Genomic DNA, 15,194 nt, shown 5'->3' with positions numbered 1-15,194 from the left:
AAGGACTGTTATTAGTCTTTTGTAACAGATAGAATGACAACAGGCAGACAGAAGGTCAGCCACACACATAAAAATCACACTGAGAGCAGGAGGCAGAGCTGCATCGGATTCCAGACGTTGTCATTTTGCTACACATACATGCACACACCTAGGACTCTAGCTTGTAATTTGTGAATGCAGCTTAGTATAGTTCATCTTAGGAACCCAACATGAAATAAAACCAATCAGTAGTATACTATTCTATAGAGGTTCCGTGTTTTGTTGATGTATCTTTGTTTTGGTTTGATTTTTTAAAATGAAATAACATTTTATTGAAAATAATCATTTTGCCAGGCAGTGATGGCACACACGGCTTTAATCCCAGCATTCAGGAGGCAGAGGCTGGCAGTTCTCTGTGAGTTTGGGCTCCAGCCTGGTCTACAAAGCTAGTTCCAGGACAGCCAGGGCTACAGGGGAGAAATAGCTTTGGCTCTTCTGAAACTCACTTTGTAGACCAGTCTGGCCTTGAACTCACAGAGATCAGCCTGCCTCTGCCTCCTGAGTGCTGGGACTAAAGGCAGGTGCCACTACCAGCCAGCATCAGACAAATCTATTACACAGAGAAACTCTGTCTCAAAAAAAAAAAAAAAAAAAAGGAAAAGAAACTTAGTCTGTAGTCAGGTACAGTGCTGCAATCCTGTAATCCCAGCACTTGGGAGAGGCAGGATGCTCAGAAGTTTAAAGTCACACTTGAACTTGGTCATCACACTTAGCCAAAGTCATCATCCTCCCACTCACCCCACACACCCATCCCAAGACATGGTTTCTCTTTGTAGCCCTGGCTGTCCTGAAACTTGCTCTTTAGACCAAGCTGGCCTCCAAACTCAGAGATCTACCTGCCTCTTCTTCCTGACTGCTGGGACTAAAGGTGTGCACTAGCACATAGGGCTGCACCAGTATTTTTTAAAGTGACTGTACTGTACTTTTAATATTTATAACTTTTACTAATTGGCCCCTCCCTGACTTGTCTCCTCCTTTTTACCTCAACCCCCTTCTCAGATAGTCTCACTATGCAACTCTGGTGATCTGGAACTCACTCTGTTGACCAGGTTGGCCTTGAACTCACAGCAATCCACCTGCCTCTGCCTCCCCAGTTCTGGGGTTTAAAAGCATCCACTACCACGGGCAGCTCCGTTAGGCCGGATACTTTCTACGCTTACAGTATACTCTTCCCTTACTTCTAGCCGAAATAATCTTAATTACTTAACCTCTCCACACCTCTTCTCCTCCTAGTAAAACTGGGACAACAACTGAAGATATTAAAAGCAGAAAATATGCTAGTGAATGGGGCACAATGACTGCCCAGGGCCAATAATAATTATTAACTCTTATTATTCCTAAACGTCCTTTAAAGCCAGTTGGACTTACTTCCACTTTCTTTGCCAAACCATAACATTTCCAGGCATATTATTATTACTGTGTATTAGTTTTAATTACTCCCTCTTCAGGTTCCTATGGTTTGTTATTCATGCCTTTATTACAGCTCTTGCGAGTTTTATTTCAGTGGTTTGGTTACTCATGTCTGGCCACTGGCTAGGGCCTCCTCTAGAGCAGGAAGAACGGGACACCTAGCCCTAGGGCCTAATGTTCAATAGATACTGCACAAAGGTCAGGAGGATGGAAAGGAGGCCAGCATGGTAGCCACTGGCCTTCCCCCGGTCATAGCTCTTTAGCATTTCACCTCTTCTCCTTCTCTTCCTTAGGTATGAGTGATTTCAAAGTGTTGAGCCAAACTTGCACAAAGAACCAGCAAGTCAAGGCGTGATGGACTGCCAAAGATGGCAAGTACTTAAAAAGCCAGCTCACCAGCCACCATGGGAGGCATTGACAGAACAGAGGCCAGGATGACATAAGGACCCAGAGAAGGGTGAACACAAAGTGAGCTGGCCAACTTCCTCCAGTGTCCGTTGACTTTCTCAAGGCAACATCTGGCTACTTTCCACAGGGAACTTGGCCAAGGGCAATAGCATGCTTGCTAGAACTAATTCTATGCCCTCTGGGAATGGCTGACAGTTGAGCAAGCTTCCCATAGGAGCAGAGCTCCAAGCCTTCTTCCTCCCCAGCTTCATGTCATTTCTGTGCTGGGCCAACACAATTTGGTAAGACTGCAAAGATCATTCTCAGACGGTAGGGGTTGACCAGTGTTCAGATGGCCTTTCTGAGGAGATACACCAGGAAGACTCATCTCCGGCTTTCCAGTGGTGTGTCCCACCACTGTCTGGGGCATGCCTTCCCCTCCAGTACTCTGGCTTGTGACTTGGTGCTATGCCAGAAATACATGAATATTTCCCTACTAGATCAAAAATCCTAAACTAAGAAAAAAAAATCAGAACTTGAAACAGATATTTTAAAGCTTTTAATAATTGAAAATACCTCTACACACACACACACACACACTACATATATGTGCACACATACATGAATATATTTGGTTTTGTTGGCAGTGTGTTTGAAGCCTGACTGGCTTGGACCTACAGCAAAGGCTGGCCTTGAATTTCTTGACACCTTTGCCTGCATCCTCCCAGTGCTGGGATTATTAGCATAAGTAACCTCGCTCATTTACAACAGCTGTTTAACAGTGCAGTAAAAACCATTTATTTTGTGAGCTGGGAGATGGTTCCAGTGATGAAGGGCTTGCTGCCCACACATAAGAGCTTGAGTTTGGATATCCAGTAAAAGCTGGGTGTGAGGGGCTGGAAGAATGGCTCAGAATTCAAGCCGTAACTACTCAAGCAGAGCACTCATGTTTGGTTCCCAGCACCCACACTGGGTAGCTTGCAACTGCTTCAAACTCTGACTCCAGAGGATATAACATTTCTAAACTCTCATGCACACAGACACATGCACATACACATAATAAAAAATAAAAGTATTTGGGCTCCAGATTCAGTGAGACTCTGTCAAAAATAATACCGTGGATGGGGGCAGGGATGTGAATTGGTTGGTTGAATGCTTGCCCTGACCCCCAGCAGCATGTGAAACCGGACGAGTATACAAACATTACCTCATTTACATATACCACCTGTAATATTTCATTTCGTTACAATCACCAAAAGTCAGTCTCATAACCATTGTAGGGATGAAGAAGTCCCCACTGGGGAGACAGTGATGTCTTAGTTAGGATGGAGCAGGGCTGAGATTTGTATTTCTGTTTGCTTCTCAAGCCCATGCACTTCTGACCTTCCTGTCCCCTAGCTAGGAATAGAACTCAGGGTTTCAAACATGCCAGGCAAGCAGTCTACCTCATGATCAGCTCCTGCCTGTGGTTCCTATGCCCTTCTCAGAGCATAGTTTATTCTCATAACCACCCCCAAGATCAAAACATCTTTGCATTCACTTACAAACATTTTGCACTAGGCAAAATGGCCTCATCTGTTCACCAGAGCTAATGTCACAGATCTTGAAGAGCCTTAGAGGTTATGATACTAACTAGCCTATAGTGGATATGAAAGCATTCTCCCTCCAAGAGTCCACTTGCTAGATTCCTACCCCTGACCATCTATAAGTTCAGCCAATTCCAAGGCTCTTTGAAGGCTGGGGTATAGGATGGAAGGAGATCCTTACCAGCCTCTCAGGTTCCTGGCCTTTCACAGTTAGGAAGAAGCAATTACTTTCCCTGGGAAGTGTTCCTTGATTACCTCCAAAGCAAGTGACCCGTCCGTCAAGGGTGCCAGCATCATATCCCCAAGGGTTATGGTGTTTTGTCTGTGTAACAGCATTACCAGTTAATCTATTGCTCCCTTGGTGACACTTTGCTAGGTCACCTTCAGTCCTCTTCCTTTGGCCTGAAACTGCCAGGCTGTCTCAGGATTTACCACTGGTCAGTAACCTTGAGGGAATTACTTTAGGTAAAACACCTAAGAGGGCATCTGTCAATGGTTGTCAACTTAAGAATCTATTGCTACTGATATCCAGTGGCTATGTTATGAATGCTCCTACCACTCAATGAACAGAAACACCCCTCAAGACAACAACTGAGCCTGCCTTGTAGGGATAGTCTCTGTGTGGAAGCATCACCTGTCAAAGAGTTGATGGCCTATTAGCAAAAGGCAGGAAGTAATAAGTAGGAGTTCCAGGAGACAGAGAGGAATTCTAGGAGTTAGGCTGAGGAAGATTTGCCACCCGGGCTCTGAGGAAGTGGAGATGTGAAACTGAGGAAAAGAAACCAGCCATCATGTAGCTGAACTCAGGTTCAAATAAATCAGGTAAGTTAACAAGTAAGTTGGAGTGTGTGTGTGTGTGTGTGTGTGTGTGTAGAAGTAGCCTAGCTTATTGGCTAGGTATTTCTTAAATAAATGTAATCCTCACAGTGGTCATCTGGAAACTGGGGCACTGAAGTTATACTACCAGGTCCCACATACAACAAAGCTGAGATATACAGGAGTAAATGTCAAATGGACCTGGCTTGGAAATGTTGGCTTGCTGCATGGCCTTGGGAAGAGTCATTGAACTTATATTCTTGATGAGTCAGCACAGTGATAAGAAGAGGTTCTAGAATTTCAATGATAGCTTTACTAGCCAGCTATACAATCTTAGCAGGATGCCCCACCCCTGAGCTCTCCTCTTGGTTTTTTTACTTATAAAAAATGACTTGTTCCAGACATGATAACTGGCTTAATGGTTAAGCGCTCATACTGAGAGCTGCAGAGATGCTCGGTGTTAAGAGCACTGGCTACTCTTCCAGAGGACCTGGGTTTACTTCCCAGCTCCCGTATGGCACTCAGAACTGTCTGTCACTCCAGTTCCAGGGATCTGACACCCTCAGAGATGTACATGCAGGCAAAACACCAATATACATAAAATAGAAATAAATTCCAAAAAAAAAAAAAAAAGAGTTCAAACTGTTCTTATAGATGTGGGTTCCGCTCCCACTAACACATCTGCCTGTAACTCCAATTCCAGGAGATCTGACAGCCTTCTGGCCCAAATGTTTGCATGGATTCTCCTGCCAGTTTGCATATACAAACATCAATGCATGTGGTTTTTGTTTTTTAGGTTTTGTTTTTGTTTTTACAGCATGTATGTTTTTTATGTGAGTGGGGGGGGCAGGGGGAGTGGCAGTAGATGAGTCATTATCTTACCTGAGCAATCAGTTATTTTCATCAAATGAGGGGGAAGGAAGGCACAGGCCACAGAAAAAGAAGCTTCAAGACTCCAAGGAATCCATTAGTTCACACCCTCCAAAAGCACTTTCAGGCTCAAACAAAGATTATAGATTGTTTAAGGGAAACCTGTGTGTCTTCTGTTTAGTCAACATTTCAAAAGCCCATGAGGCTAAAGGTGAAAATGAGACTCACAAGTGAGCTAGATACAGGTGACAAGGCCTGCCTCCACTTTCATCTTCTGTGGATCCATAGGTTACTGTGACAAGAAACTTTACTCAGATGGGTATGGTGGTACAGCTTTTAATCCCAGCACTTGGGAGGCAGAAGCAGCAGGATTTCTGTGAGCTGAAGGCTAGCCTGGTTTACAGATTGAGTTCTAGAGCAGCTGGAACTATGCAGAGAAACAAAACAACAAAGAAGGGAAGAACCTTTGCCCCAAAGAGCCATCTTGTCTACTCAATCAACACTTCTACCTTTAATCTACTTCTCTATAGCACTTTTAAATTGTGTGGCAAAAATAAAAGAGGACTGGGGACGGGGAGAAACAACGGATGGGTAGCACCTTTAAACTTAGGCTAATTCCCCTTCCCTGCTCAGGGTTTTGGACAAACTATTTTGCTTTCCTAAGCACAGGTCTCTCATGTGTAAAACAGACTTAATGGTTATGCTTAACAGGATTGCTGTTCAACATCCAGCACAGAGCTTATAGTAAATTAAGCTCCTCAAAAATGTTACCTGTTACAAACAATAGGGGGCGCATGCCTTTAATGCCCGTAGAGGCAGGTAGACTGTAATGTCACAGCTAACCTGGTCTATATAGTAAGTTCCAGGCCAGTCAAAGCTACACAGAAAAACCCTAAGGACTCAACAAAATAAAACAATACATCCCCTCCCCACCTCAAATAAGCAAAATCCAATGACATGGCACCTGTCGATATGCTCAAGTTTTAAGGGACAAAGCACCAACATCATTACCCAGGCTATTTCATATCCTCCTGGGAGACTGTGAGACCCTTTCATGCTCTTTTCACTTCCTTATCACCAAGGCTGACCCAATTGTCACTGCTCACCATTCCAAAGCCACCCCCTGACCCCAGGGTAGAAAGACAAGCACAGGCATATGGTTTAGAGAAACGTCGTTGTTTAATGGTAAAGCTCAGCACACTCACTCCAGCACCAGGACTGGCAAGGAGTCAAAGCAGCAGGGATGGCTGGGTGACCCCATGGAGCCTCACATGGCGAAGAGGATGAGGAAGGCGACCATCAAACAGAAGAGTCCCATGGCCTCAGACAGGGCAAAGCCCAGAATGGCATAGGAGAAGAGCTGCTGCTTGAGAGATGGGTTCCTGCCAGACACAGGAAAGGGTGAGGGTCCAGGGGAGGGGGAGGGAGTGGCTACTATTCCAAAAGGGGCTAGCCTACATCTACCCTGAGGAACTTGGACAGGACAGGAGACTAGCAACTTGGCAAGTTCACATGTGGTGTACTTCAATTCTGACTTAGGTCATTGGAGAAATAGGAGGTAAAAGAACATCAACTTGGAAACTCCTACTTGCTAAGACTCTGCCCAAATGGGGTGGAATTTATACGAAGAACCACTACAGGCAGCCCCAAACTTACCTGGCATAGCCAATAATCAAGCTACCAAACACTGTGCCAATGCCAGCCCCTGATCCAGCCACACCAACTGTGGCGGCCCCAGCACCAATGAACTTGGCTGCCGTGTCGATGTCTCGGGAAATAACACTGGTCTGGAATTCCCGTCTGGCCACCTGGAGAGGGGAGCTGCTGCAGGAAGGCTAGAAGGAAGGGAGACAGTGAGGCAAGGAGCAGTGAGGCCATTGTCAGGTGGCTGCTCCACGCTCACCCCGCCCAAAGGGCAGAGTGCTCTGCTTGCAGAGAGAGTGTCAGTCCCAGGGTGTTTTCAGACAGGCCTGGTCACATCTATGACTGTCATTTGAATCTTGGAATTACAAGCCTGTCATAGATCCTCTAATTCTCCTAAAAGCACCTCAGTTAACTGGAGGGACCATCGCCTAGGGACATTCTGAGGGGCCTGACTTCCTTACCTGTTTAGATGGGGCCTCTGGTCTACTCAGGAGGGAGGCAGACACAGGCCTGATTAGACCCCTGGTACAGGAGCGGATCTGTAAAATCAGAAAGATACATTGCTCCAAATCAGACCCCCCCCCAAAAAAAAAACCCAACCAACCAACCAAACAAACCCAACCTAAGTGGCAGGAGTTTGTCACAATCAGCCCAATAAATTTCAAGGTCAATTAACTTATTTTTTTCAGGTAGGTCTGCAATCGGAGACAGCTTTGCTGATAATCTGTAGTAGCCCACAGTAGCAGCAATCACCATTTGATATAATGTACCAGGCTGGGGAGCACTCACAAGACCCTGGGGGTCAATCCTCAGAACCAAACCCAAACCAAACCAGGTACCAAAGTTCATTTCCAAGGGCACAGACTTAATCAGTTTCCCAGAATAGAGTAAGACTCAAACATCTAATCAGTTGTTGAGGTAACAAAATGCACCAAGGGGAGAGATTTACTGAAAATGCATTCACAGCAACATATATCCTTCATGCAGTGGGTCTGACTCCCAGAACAGCCATCTTAGAAAAGCTCGACACGAATTTTTGACATATTATTCAGTGCAACGACTCTCAGGTTTGTCAGAACACTGGAATCACCTGGGGTGTTCTACCAAAATTGCCTGGCGTTCCACCTTCATTCTCACAGCCTGATGCAATTGGTCTGAGGTGCAGTCTGGGCATTAGGAGCGTTAGGCTTTCCAGATGAACTGAACATGCAGCCAAGCCAGGACTATGATAAAAGGTCAGCTCTAGCTTATCTGAGGACACTCAGAAAGGCCCGAAAGCTTGATTTACAGGCCTGAATAGGTTACCTGCAAACACATCCTATACCCTCCCCCAATAGCCATCATCATCATCACGGAACGCCAGCTCCTCTTGGTCCATTCATTAAACGAGATTGCTCCCATTCCCATACCCGGCACTATAGGGAAACCCGGAGTCACCGCTTACCAGAACTGGAGAAATGAGCAGTGCCTTGGTGGTCTGCATTTTTCAATCTGCAAGAAGGGGGTGAAAATAAATGTAATTCCTATGAAAGCCCGGGTGTCTGCTTATACTGGTACCTCCTGTCGTCCCCATCCACCTCCAATCGATCTCTCCAACCCTCTTCCTATACCCCAGCTAAGGAGGGCATTAGAGGTCAGAAGGACAGAGCAGATTCCAGGGTCAATCACATTCTGCGCAGCGGGTCTGCAGAAGGACCAACCAAGAACGGAAGTAAAAGGAGGTGGCTCAGGCCCCAAGAGGGAAATGTTGCGAAAAGGAATGGTCTCCCGGGAAGACTGGAGGCAGAAACTGGCAGACGTCGTGCAGGATCCTGCCCAAGTTACATAGCTGTCCCCTACTCTCCCCAGCGGCCGTTTATCGCTCATTACCGTTGGTAATTAACATTAATTGATAAGGCTTAAAGACTCTCGTCCTCCTTCCCTATCCCTGGAGGCAAATGCTGCTCCACGTGGCACAGCTTACGGCCTTGAGGACCCCTGTCTCCCGGTCCCAAGTCACCTGCACTCCCACTCCCCTGCAGCCCCTGCTCGGTCCACAGCACACTCCTGCTCAAGGTGACTGACTCACCTCCCAGCTTTAGCCCTTGGTCTCAGCGCTCAGCTCCCCCACCCACGTGTTCGGGGTCCCTCCACTCCCATTGGCCGTTATCTCTCCACGTTCCAATTGGCTAGCGTCATCAACTCCATCTTTCTTATTGGTCTTTTCCAGCTTCTTCCTCTCTCTCCACAGGAGCTTCGTGGCAATTCCCGCCTCCTTGCGGATAAAGGCGGGTTCTTTTTCCGGGATCGGGGTTACGATTGGTCGAATCCCGAAATGCTTGACCATAGAGTCGACGAGACTTAGAGATTCTACAACCTTCAACACAAAATGGCGACCAAGGTGCAAGCGGAAGAAAAAAGCGTGGGAGTGTTAACCGGCCGCTTGACCCAAGCGGACACGTGATACGGACTCCGAGCCTTCATTCGGCCTCTTGGACCTTGGAGCGCATTGCATGTTGGGCTTTGTAGTCCTATCCGAGGACTCAAGACCACCGACATCCCGCGAGACGTTGCTTTCTGGCAGGGAGCTCCGACGCCTTTTCAGTGTCTTCCTGCATAGTGATTTGTGAAAATCCCCGTTTTCGTCCAAGAATTAAGGCCGGCTGGAAAATTTCTAAGTAGTGAGCGTGCTGTTGTGGGCCTGTCAGTGGTCAGTCAATATGGACTCACAAATTGAATGGTGAAAGAAAAAACAACAAGAAAAGTACAATTACAGCCAGGTTTGCTATTTCATACCTGAAATCTTAGCACTTGGCAAGTGGAAGGTCAGGAGTTCAAGGCCAGACTAAGCTTCATGAGTTTAGGTCAAAAAACCAAGGTGGGTCCAGACAATTGTATTAGGAGCGAGGAGAACTCTAAAACAAAAACAATTAATTGGTAGAACGAAGCGTGCAAAGAAATCAGGTAGTGTATTCTTGTAATTTCAGACAACAGAAGGCTAAGGCTGGAAGACCATGCACAAGATCCAGGCCAGTCTGGATTAAGTAGCAAAACCTTGCATAAAACAACAACAACAACACATGTATATGCACACAAGCGTGAAGGTAGGAACAGAAAAATAGGACTGCAGTAACCACTCAGCTATTATGAATTAGAAAACCTTCCTGGAAAGCAGTTTGGCAATATTTTATGAAATGCTATGAATCCTCTTTGACCTAGTAATTCTTGAGTAATTGAGAACCTTTAAATACTCCACCCTCTTTGAGCCAGTATTAACACTTCTAGGAACCTGCACTAAATAAATAATGTTATGCAGAGGTTCTCATGAAAAAGAAGGAACACTGCAGACCTTTTGTCATTGCTTCTGGTTTTTTTTGAAACAGGGTCCCTCTTTGTAGCCCCAGCTGTCCTGGAACTCACAGAGATTTCCCAGTCTCCCGATCGCTGGGATTAAAGGCATTTGCCACCATGTCCTGTGCAGAGCTTACTGAATGGGAAAAGTAAATGTCACACTGATAGTAAATACTTAAATAAACTATATATATTTAAACATAAACTTAAAGATATATAGGTGTTTTGCCTGCGTGTGTACCACATAGGTGCCTGACGCCCTTGGAGGCCAAAAGAGGGCACTGGACTCCTTGGTACTGGAGTTAGAGATACTTGTGACTCACTGTGTGGGTGCTGAGTCTCAAAGTCAGGTCCTCTGGAAGAACAGACAATGCTCTTAACTGATGAGCCATCTCTTCAGCCCTAATTTATTTTATTTAGTTACTATATTTGAAAGTTTGGGCTGGTGTGTGCCACAGTGCCAGTGTGGCAGTCAGAGGGCAACTTTCAGTTCACCCCATCTACTGTAGGTTCCAGGGATCAAAATCAGATTGTCATCTGGCTTGCAAGGTAGTTGCTCAGACCCATCTTACTGGCACTAAAGAAGACAGGTATTATAGTCCATTTATAAAAATAAGCAGAAATAGGAACCAGAGAGGTGGCTCAGCAGTTAAGAACACTTGCTGCTCTTCCAGAGGACAGAACTGTGGTTCCCAGCAACTGTGTCAGGCAGCTCACAGCCCTCTGTAACACTATCTCTGTCTCGAGGGGACCCAAAGACTATGGCCTCTGCAGGAATCCACACTCAGGCACACATGTCCACATGTAGACGAACAAACATACATGCTTAATGAAATCTTTTGTTTGTTTGTTTGTTTGTTTGTTTGTTTTTCAAGACAGGGTTTCTCTGTGTAGCCATGGCTGTCCTGGAACTCACTCTGTAGACCAGGCTGGCCTCAAACTCAGAAATCCGCCTGCTTCTGCCTCCCAAGTTCTGGGATTAAAGGCGTGCACCAGCACTGCCTGGCTAATGAAATCTTTAAAAATAAGAATAAATATAATGAAATAAAATCATAAAGTTTTTCTTTTTTTTTCCTTTTTTCTTTTGGATAGGGTCTCACATAGCCCAGGGTGGCTTTTGATTCTATCCAGGTTCTGGATGAACTCTTAATCCTCCTGTCTCCAACCTCCAAGTTCTGGAATTGCAGGCATGTACCATCATGCCCAGTTTAAGAATATTTTCCTTTTTTCTTTTTTTTTTTCAGAGACGAGATGTTGCTATGTAATCCTGTGTCCCCAGGGCTGGAGGGTTTAGAACACTAGAGGACCAGAGTTCGGTTCCCAGCACCCATGTAGAGTTGCTCTTAACAGCTTGTAACTGGAGTTCTAGGGGATCCCATACCCTCTTTTGGAGGCCTGTAACCCTAGTACTCAGGAAGCCGAGGTAGGAAGATTGACATGAATTTTAGGGTAGCCTGGGCTGCAGAACAGCATCCTGTTGGAAACAAAATTAAAGTGAATCTGAAAAGTCAAAACTCTGGCTTCCTATAAAGACTTGGAGATGGGCTGCTCACAACAGTCGGCAACTCCCGCCCTAGGGAATCTGATGCCCTCTCCTTAGCACCGCTGAAACTTGAGTTCAGGCTCCAGCATGACGGCCAACACCTGTGTGATACTGAAGCAGGGGGATCAGAAGTCAAAGCTCCTTTCTACTTTTTGGGTTCAAAGCTGAGCCACATGAGTACCTGTCTCCAGAAAGAGAACTTGAGGGCAGGGTGTGGCGGATGGAAAAGGTCGGTTTAGAATTTGCACAGGAGTCTGAGTTTTTCAAGACAGGTTTTCCCTGTGTAGCCCTGACTACCCTAGAACTTACTCTGTAGACCAGGCTGGCCTCAAACTCAGAGATCTGCCTACCTCTGCCTCCCAAGTGCTGGCATGAAAGGCGCCACTACCATCACCCAGCCCTTCCTGTGTCTTTTGAGACAGGCCCTCACTATGTACTACAGGTTGGCTGATCTTGAACTGGGGAAAGTCTCTTGCCTTGGCCCGACAGGTGTGTGCAATCCTGCCGTTGAGCTTACTTGGATTCCCATGCTACTTCTGGGCAATCTATGAGTTTGTCTTAGGAACCATTCATTCTTCAGTGTGGATTATGTTCATGTGTTGCAGAGAGGCTCATGTGTGGGTTAGCCCTACTCTGTGCTCTGTAAGGATGGAATATACCTTGGGCTCATTGTTTATCTATGGGTGTTCAATGCAGCAGTTCTCTCTCTGTATTGGAGAGCGGTTTGATGCAGGGTCTCATTCTGTATCCTAATCTAGGACTCACTATATATACCAGGCTGGTCTTGAACTCACAGGAATCCCCCTGCCTCATCCTCCCCAATTCTGGGGTTACAGGTGTGCATCACTACACTCAGATAACTCATTATATTTCAATCAGAGCTGATATTCTGTATTATTTTTCTCCTTCTCAGTTTAGTGAAGCTTGTTTTATGGCCCAGTACATCTCCAGATTGATCCCAGTGTGACTGAGAACCTAAGCTTTGCTGTTAGCTGCTGCTTTGTTCTCTAAGTGTATTAGTGATTTTTTCTCACTGATGCCACAGAATACCCAACAAAAACAACTCGAGGAAAGATAAGTTAATTTTGGCTCACAGTTTGTGGGATCTGCCAATCACAACAGAGATGCCATCAGGGTAGGAGCTAGAGGTGGCTGGTCACGTTGTATCCAGTCAAGCAGCAGGGAATAAAATTGCTGACGCCCTCTTTCTTCTACTAACTCAGTCTGGGATCCCTCCCATTGAATAGTACTGCTAACATTTAATCTGGGTCTTCCCACCTAGAAACCTAGAAATCTGGAATCTCTCTCATAAACATACCTAGGAGTTTGTCTCATAAGTGATTGCTGGTTCTCTGAAGTTGACAGTCAATTGTAACCATCATAAACAAGCATCTATTGGGTCTTATTTTGCTTATTTGTTTGTTTGAGACAGCTCTGGCTGGCCTAAAACTTGCCCTGTAGGCCAGGCTAGCCTCAAACTTAGATCCTCTTGCCTCCTTCTCCCAAGTATCGGAATCAAAGGTATGCACCACCACCCTGGCTTCTGTTGGATCCGTATGTATAGTGTTATTCCAGCTTTCTACTGCCTTGTTGTTTATCTAACCTACCTCTATTTCTGTAGTGGGGTACTGATGTCATATGGTGGTACACACTTCTAGTCATAGCTACCAAGAGGCCAAGACAGGAGGATTACATGAGTCTAAGAATCCATGGCTAGCCTAGCCAACACAAAGAGACACTGCAAACAGAAAAAACAGCCAGGGGTGATCGCACACACTATTTTCTTGGCCCTTGGAAGGTAGAGGCAGAAGAATCACATTTTTCTTTGTTTGTTTCTTTCATCATTTATTGTTAGTGTATGTGTGTTTTGCCTACATAGATGTCTGTGCACCGCATATGTACAGTACTCACAGAGGCCAGAAGAGCGCACCTGATACCCTGAATTAACAGATGTAGTGAGTCACAATGTGGGTGCTGGGAATCACGCCAGTGTCCTCTGGAAAAGGAGCCAGTACATTTAACTGATGAACCATTTCTCCAGCCCTGAGAATTGAACATTTAATTAATTTATGCATCTTTGTTTATATTTTGAGGTACAGTTTCTCTGTAGCCTTGGCTGTCATGGAACTCATTCTGTAGATCAGGCTGGCCTTGAAATCACAGAGACCCTCCTGCTTCTACCTCCTGAGTGCTGGGGCTGGAGAGATGGCTTTTTACTTAGGAGAACTAGCTACTCTTCCAGAGGGTCCAGCACCCACACTGGGGCTCACTGGATTTGTAATGTCAATTGCAGGGTATCTGATGCCCTCTTCTGGCTTCTGAGGGAAACAGGTATATGTGTGGTATACAGACATGCAAGTAAAATTCTCTCTCTCTCTCTCTCTCTCTCTCTCTCTCTCTGTGTGTGTGTGCGTGTGTGTGTAAACTTATTTTTATGTATAACTTTTTTTGAGATAAGGTTTCTCTGTGTAGACTTGGCTATCCTGGAACTTGCTCTGTAGACCAGACTGGCCTCCAATTCAGAGATCCACCTGTCTCTGACTCCTAAATTCTGAGATTAAAGGCCTGTATCACTTCAGCAGACTTTATGTGTAATTTTTATTATGTTATGTGTATGGGTAGTTTTGCCTACATAAATGTCTATGTATTACATGCATATCTGGTGTCTGAGGAGGCCACTAAAGAGCATCGGGTCCCCTGGGACTTACGTGACAGTGGTTAGAGCTGCCATGTGGGTGCTGGGAATTGAACAGGGTCCTCTGGAAAAGCAGCCAGTGCTCTCAGCCACTGAACCTCTCTTCATTTTTGTTTCATTTCATTTTGTTTGTTTGTTTGGTTTTTGTTTTTTCAAGACAGGGTTTCTCTGTGTAGTCCTGGCTGTTCTGGAACTCTCTCTGTAGACCAGGCTAGCCTTGAATCTTGAACTCAGAAATCCGCCTGCCACTGCTTCCCAAGTGCTGGGATTAAAGGCGTGCGCCACCACTGCCCGGCTTGTTTGTTTGTTTGTTAATTAACTTCATTGGCACACAGCAAAGAGCTGTAGGCATGGCGACTGTTCAGTTTCCAGGTCAGGACAAGCGGGGGAGATGCCTCTTTATCAATGTGGACCTGGGCCTCCAGGTTCTCCCAGCATCCCTCAGTGCCTACCTGTTACAGGGTAGGGCTGACATACCCTGCCCTCTACCCTGAACTTCCCAGCCCAGGGAAGAGCCCTTCCCCCACAGACTCTTCCCTGTAAAATCCAGACATTTTGGTTGCCTATCCTCTTTTGCTCCTTTTGTACTTGGCTGTTGTACTTGATTCTCCTCTCTCCCTCCCCGTCTCCCCATGTGGTTCAGCGTCATGAGTATGCTGGACTCTCCCAGATGTGTCTGCCTCTGGCTCTGCTCTCCCACATATCCACATCTAAACCTTCTCCTCCGCCATCCCTAGGAACAGGCAATTCCTTTCTTCTTTCTTTCGTTCCTCCTTTCTTTCTTTCTTTCTCTTTCTTCTTTCTTTTTTTCCCATTCAACAGTACTCCCTCCTCCCGGTCTGTATTATTTCACCCAGAGTGCTGCCTATGGCTT

General features: G+C 45.8%; 1 protein-coding gene across 3 annotated transcripts; it reads right to left on the bottom strand.

Annotated features, from left to right (window-relative positions):
* Positions 1-6,265: 6,265 nt before the first annotated feature.
* Atp5mc1 (ATP synthase membrane subunit c locus 1) lies at positions 6,266-8,882 on the bottom strand. 3 transcript variants are annotated; one of them, XM_028755100.1, is made up of 5 exons: positions 8,821-8,882; positions 8,197-8,243; positions 7,214-7,291; positions 6,765-6,943; positions 6,266-6,490 (listed from the first exon to the last, which is right to left on the bottom strand). In XM_028755100.1, exons 2-5 carry the CDS (start codon positions 8,233-8,235, stop codon positions 6,376-6,378), a joined length of 411 nt encoding a protein of 136 aa, XP_028610933.1. In that variant the 5' UTR covers positions 8,236-8,243; positions 8,821-8,882; the 3' UTR covers positions 6,266-6,375. The 3 variants fall into 3 exon arrangements, with proteins under 3 accessions (XP_028610933.1, XP_028610932.1, XP_028610935.1); XM_028755099.1 differs by having other exon boundaries at positions 8,752-8,870; XM_028755102.1 differs by lacking the exon at positions 8,821-8,882 and adding an exon at positions 8,622-8,700.
* Positions 8,883-15,194: the final 6,312 nt, after the last annotated feature.

Source organism: Grammomys surdaster, unplaced genomic scaffold (assembly GCF_004785775.1).
Source record: "Grammomys surdaster isolate TR1022 unplaced genomic scaffold, NIH_TR_1.0 126048, whole genome shotgun sequence".
Taxonomy (NCBI): domain Eukaryota; kingdom Metazoa; phylum Chordata; class Mammalia; order Rodentia; family Muridae; genus Grammomys; species Grammomys surdaster.
Note: the sequence above shows the minus strand (reverse complement) of the source record. Positions and strands in the feature narration are given on the sequence as shown.

Bases quoted from the DNA above. Each gene is read 5' to 3' on its own strand.
- Atp5mc1 (XM_028755100.1), bottom strand. From the start codon at position 8,235: ATGCAGACCACCAAGGCACTGCTCATTTCTCCAGTTCTG. The intron at 6,944-7,213 runs GTAAGGAAGTCA...CCTTCCTTCTAG, and splicing joins CAGAGGCCCCATCTAAACAG to CCTTCCTGCAGCAGCTCCCC. The intron at 6,491-6,764 runs GTAAGTTTGGGG...TGTGTCTGGCAG, and splicing joins TTGATTATTGGCTATGCCAG to GAACCCATCTCTCAAGCAGC.